The 5,378-nt window shown below is 54.3% G+C and overlaps 2 protein-coding genes across 2 annotated transcripts; both read right to left on the bottom strand.

The window, feature by feature from the left end:
* Nucleotides 1-208: 208 nt before the first annotated feature.
* H310_03194 (hypothetical protein) lies at nt 209-731 on the bottom strand (the record flags this gene model as incomplete). Its single annotated transcript, XM_008866984.1, has 2 exons — nt 209-242; nt 289-731. 2 exons carry the CDS (start codon nt 729-731, stop codon nt 209-211), a joined length of 477 nt encoding a protein of 158 aa, XP_008865206.1.
* Nucleotides 732-1,783: 1,052 nt separating this feature from the next.
* H310_03193 (hypothetical protein) lies at nt 1,784-4,138 on the bottom strand. The gene has a single exon (XM_008866983.1). It carries the CDS (start codon nt 4,030-4,032, stop codon nt 1,900-1,902), a length of 2,133 nt encoding a protein of 710 aa, XP_008865205.1. The 5' UTR covers nt 4,033-4,138; the 3' UTR covers nt 1,784-1,899.
* Nucleotides 4,139-5,378: the final 1,240 nt, after the last annotated feature.

Here is a 5,378-nt window from a genome sequence, read left to right as displayed (position 1 = left end):
GCACACCCTGAGCAAAACGACGTCGAGAAGAAGCGGTACATGGGCAGCTCGGATGTACTCAACCGACCGGGGATCGGGATCGGAAGGGGGGTCGTCACGCGCATGTCGGCGAACGCACGACCAGGGACGTAGCCCATGTCCCGCAGCCGACTGTCGGTTGTACCGGGCATCGCGTGTGGTGCCGTCAAAGTCGAGCCAAGCCAGTGCGTCAGTGCGTTGCCGCGGATGTACGTGATGCCGTCCTTGACCGTGGCCAGAGGGATCGATTGGTTGCTAGTTGTTGCCGACGCCAGGACAGGGTATGTCTGGACGAGGTCGCCACAAATGTCGCTGACTGGATTTCGAATGGCGTACGACCCCATGCTCAGGACATACGACGTCCCAGCGCGGTCCAGAATTTGAGTCAGAGCGCTGTCAATCATGAACCGGCCGACCTTGGAAATTTGGTTGGGGGACGTGTCTTTAGGGAATGAGTGCTCCACTTCGAGGACGTCCACCGACTCGCAGTCGAGCAATGGGCTGAGAAAATGCTTGCCGTTCCCAACGTAGTTGATGAGCTCCCAGTCGTTCGCGATGACGTCCACGGTCAGCAGAATCGCGCAAAAGAGCCCGGCGAGTCGAGTTGCTCTAGAGCGCGCCGCGCGGAAGCAATTTCGGTATTCCGTGGTACGAGTCACGTGCTGGCCACGATGCAGCGAGCCCATCGATGGCGCGACGACGAGTGATTTCATGTTGGTAGTCGAGTGGCGCGGCGGTAGAATGTCACCAAGAAAAAATGTCAGGTGCGTCTGGGCACCCCCAATCTATTCGTAGGTTTCGAATCACGGCATGTCATACCAGATGCACCAGGATAACCCCATCGGTGGGGGGACTGTGCAACGTCCAAAAAGGGGCAAGGGAAGATGGATGGTTGCTGGTGGAAACCTGTTTCGATACTACAATGGCCAGATATAGATGCTCGGCCGATCGGAGGGGTTGCATTTTTTTACTCGTGCAGCACAACTTTGTTTGTAGTGGTTGAGGCTGCCAGCGCGGCGGACTGGCGAGGTCAAGACATCTCTGGGCGAGCACTTGTTGGTAGTGCCAGTCGTCATCGTCTCCCACCTCTTGATCGGTCGCGCTGACCATTCCCTCCGTTCATGCCATTGAGAACATCCAACATAAGATTGCTTGGCCCCAGTTTCGCCCAATCGCACCAAAGCCGTTCGACGACTGGACTCAGGGTTATTTTAAACGCCAAGATGGTGGTCATCTTGCTTGGTTGACGCGCACTGTTGACGGGATCTCCAGCATGTTGAGAAAATTCTCTTGACCGTCATTGATCCACACACGCGTTAACGTTATTGCCCGTAACATGATGCACAAATGTTTCCATGTCAGCGACGTCCCGCGGTGGGGTGGGTCGAAACCACTGACTCAATGTGCGAGATGTATGGGCACAGTAAGTACCCATCTACCTGAGGTTTTTATTGTACACCAATCGTCCGGCTGTAATGTGGTCTCAGCATTACCTTGTCCGTGAAAAACCGTAAGCATGGGAGAAGCCCGACATGGAGTTATCCGTTCGAGTTACCATAACGTGTTCCTCGAAACAGTTTGCCTTCCCGTGGAGCGGCAATCACGTTGGGTCGGCATGCACTCAGCGACGGTCGTAAGTATATTCATGCTGGAAGAGCTCGCCTGTCGGCGAATGCGTCCGTGTGGTCGTCCGTGGCGCCGCCCCCTCACGATGTCGTGGATCGCATTCAACTCGAACCGTTGGGGTGGTCAGTTACGACTCTGATTGGACAAGATCAACATCGGTTTCACTTTACAGCCAATCAGACGGCATTGGGTTATCTCGATGGCGTCGATTACCTGATCTGTTTTGGGTCCAACAAAAGTGGATTGTCGAGGAGGTTACGCTACAAGATAGGTCGAGTCCCGGAGGATCTTGATCTCGAGCCCGAGTGCTTGCAACTCGCGCTTGTCTGCGTCAAACATGCGCACGTGGCCGTCACGGTCTTGGACGATGAGGTGCATGTCACGACTGGCGGAGGCGTCCGCGGCCGAGTCGGAGCTTGCCCGAATGTCTTCATCAATCATGGGCGATGTCCAATGCTGCTGTTTATCTTCTTCGTGTCGCCGACTGGTCACCGACCCGCGTTTGGAACTCACGGACGACGACTCGGAATCTCGGCCGCCACCCCCGCTGACGGTGCCATGTTGGCCATGATGGCGGTGGCCTGCCCCTCCCACGGCCGTTGATTTGGTCGCGACAATATTTCGCACAGCCTGCGGTTGCTCCTGCAGCCCAAAACGCAGCACGTGGCTCGACAGAAACCATTGCATCGTGCACAGCATGCGCGCCCTGACCTCGATGCTCGACCCAGTGAAGCCACGTCGTGGAACAAAGTGAAGGTTGTCGCTGCAGAGGATCGACGTGGAGTTATACATGTACTGCCGACAAAGCGAGTTGTTAGCCATATGCCGCCACCAAGATCGATTGCAAAACCGGTCGAGTACTAGCACGAGTGCCAAGTTGCACGCCATGACAATCAAGAGCGGCCCCATCGCGCGGATGTACCAACTGTCGAAAAAGTCGACCGAGGTCCCATCCAAGTTTTGCGCCGTCGAATCGATGGTCAATCGCACCGAGTTACCGTATTCAATGAAGGTATTCCGCATCGCCAGGACGACGTACGACAGGTAAATCCACGTCACGGAGCTAAAGTTGAGCCATCCCATGACGACATTTTGCCCCGTGTACTGGGAGTTGCTCACGTAATTGCACAGCCACTTGGCTGCCTTCAAAAGAAGGCAATTGAACCACAACCAACGAAGACTGAACGCCATCAACCGCAGCTCGACCCATCCATTCGTATTGCTCTGTTGTGCCCATCGGTGCAATGTTTGGGAAAACACAATGGCCAAATTCTCGTCAAACAGGACGGCCAGCGTGTACAGAAACACGGCGACGTCGCTGTTGAAGCAGAGGTAGGCAAACTCGAACGCCTCGCTCGAGTGACGGTACTTTGCAGGGTTAACGAGGTACATGAGGCGCTTCAACGTTGTGTCCACGTCGCTGGGCTCTGTCCACCGCACGGTCTTTTCGCTGGCGCCAAACGCCCCCAGCAGCATCACCATGCACACGATCCGGACAATCAGCGAAGCGGTAGATTCCCACGATCGCTGAAACATGATCCCAAGATCGTGCCGGGCACCCCCGATGCGGTCGCTCGTCTTAAGTGTGACCGTCTTGGCCGTGTCGTTGTACCAGTACACTACCGAACACACGTCGATGCCGAGTTCGGTGTATGGATGGCATCCAGAGCAGAATGAAGTCGAGAAGAAGCGGTACATGGACACGTTGAGTGCGATGAGTTGGCGGGGAGATGAAAGTGGGAGAGGGGTCGTTACTCGCATGTCAGTGTACGAACGCCCAGGAACGTATCCCATGGCGCGAAGATCATCGTCGTCGGTTCCGGGGACGGCCTGAGGGGCCGTCAGCGTCGAGCCGAACCAGTGGGTGAGCGTATTGCCCCGAATATATGTGACGCCATCCTTGATGGTACCCACCCGAATGGAGTTGTTCTTGGAGATGGCTGTGGCGATGACGGGGTACGTCTGGACGAGGCTCCCGCACAGGTTGCTCGACGCGTCATGCACGGCAAACGAGCCCATGCTGAGCACGTACGCCGCGCCATCCTCGTCAAGGAGCTGCGCCAGGGCGAATTCGATCATGTACCGACCAACTTTCGACACGCCGTTGGGGGACTTCATTGGAGGAAACGAGTACCTGGCTTCCAATGCGTCGACGGTGTCAACGTCAAGCAGCGGCGTCAGGAAATGCCTTCCGTTCCCAACGTAGTTCATAATCTCCCAGTTGTTGGCAAATACGTCGATCGTTAGGAGCGAGGCACACAAGATTCCCGCCATACGTTTCACGAGCGTCAGAGTCAACTTGAGCCGCGATCGGACCTTGGCAGCCTTGTTAACGTCGAACCCACGTTGGAGCGTCCCGGTGGAAGGGACGACGGCGAGGGATGGCATTGTGGCTCGCCCTTGCGGAGCCCTGACAAGCGGTTGGGACTTTGCGTTATGTGACGTTGGCACAACGAATTTTGCTGGCGAGTGGTTGATGGCTGCCTCGAGGCAGCTCTTTACCGTTGGGAAACGACGTTGTAAGAATAGCACAAAACGCGAATACGATTCAGAGCACCCGCCTACACTTGAAGAGGAGGAAGTCGCGCATGCATTCTTATGCAACACTTTCGCGACTTAACATAGTGTTCAGGCCGTTACAAGCGGCGAAATCAATTGAAGAAACGAATGACGAGTAGATGTACACGAGTCTGAGGCCCTGACAGTGCGAAATAATGTAAATTGCTCCCGCTATTCCTCGAACGATTGATAGGATCTTGATCCCGCCGCATCAATCGTCCACGACAGAGAATGCCGCACACACAACACGTGACATGCGATGGCAGAGCAAATTGCAGGTCCTTCACGGCTCTACATGCCCCAAACGTGCTAGGGCGTCGAAATTTGACCAAGTTTACCTACAGATAGCTTGTGTTGATTGCATGAAACTGACTGTACAAATACATTATTCATGCAAACCTTCATGCCAACAGTGCAGTCACCCATCGGATGTATTGTCCAGTCAATGCCTCCCCCAGAGAATTCCAGCGCTGAGGCGTTCACACTGTATCACATCGCTAAAGATGTCCTCACTTCAGAAGTACAGATGCAATTGTACTGTTGTCAAAATTCGCTTCAAACTTTTTTGATTGGCTGAAGTTTGTTGTTGGTTTCATTTCTGACCAATCATACGTGACCTTGTCGAATCGACACTTGCCCATTCCGACAACAACGCACGCTTATAGACAAATGCGATCCTATGTAAAACGTCGCGTTTCGATGGTTCGTTACCTCGAATTCATGAGCTTGGTACTCCCTTTTCTCTTCATCAAGATGGATTCGCACATGCCTTTAAGGTTGTGGAGAATGAAGTACAATCCCATGGTGCTGGCGGTGTCTACAACAACTGCGGACTTAAGCTCCCTCGAATTCCTTTGTCATTGGCGATACAATCGTTGTATCCTGTTGTTTGGATTCTTCTTGGACCCGTCGCCTCACTGCTGTATTACGATGGGACGTCACCATTGCAGAGACATTTCCAATGTAGTAGGTCGAAGCGTGCCTCACCGTACCTGATACAACGATGATGCCCGACAATTTGGCGCACGGCTTGCGGCTGCTCTTGTAGCCCGAATCGAATGACATGGCTCGACAGGAACCATTTCATCGTACAAGCGTCTGCGCTCGAACGTCGACGCTTGCGCCGGCATACCTCGCACGGGTGACAAACGACGTATCTTCGTCGAACAGAATCG

Source organism: Aphanomyces invadans (assembly GCF_000520115.1).
Source record: "Aphanomyces invadans strain NJM9701 unplaced genomic scaffold supercont1.5, whole genome shotgun sequence".
Lineage (NCBI taxonomy): Eukaryota > Oomycota > Saprolegniomycetes > Saprolegniales > Verrucalvaceae > Aphanomyces > Aphanomyces invadans.
Note: the sequence above shows the minus strand (reverse complement) of the source record. Positions and strands in the feature narration are given on the sequence as shown.

Coding starts and splice junctions, on each gene's coding strand:
- H310_03193 (XM_008866983.1), bottom strand. CDS start 4,032: ATGCCATCCCTCGCCGTCGTCCCTTCCACCGGGACGCTCCAACGTGGG.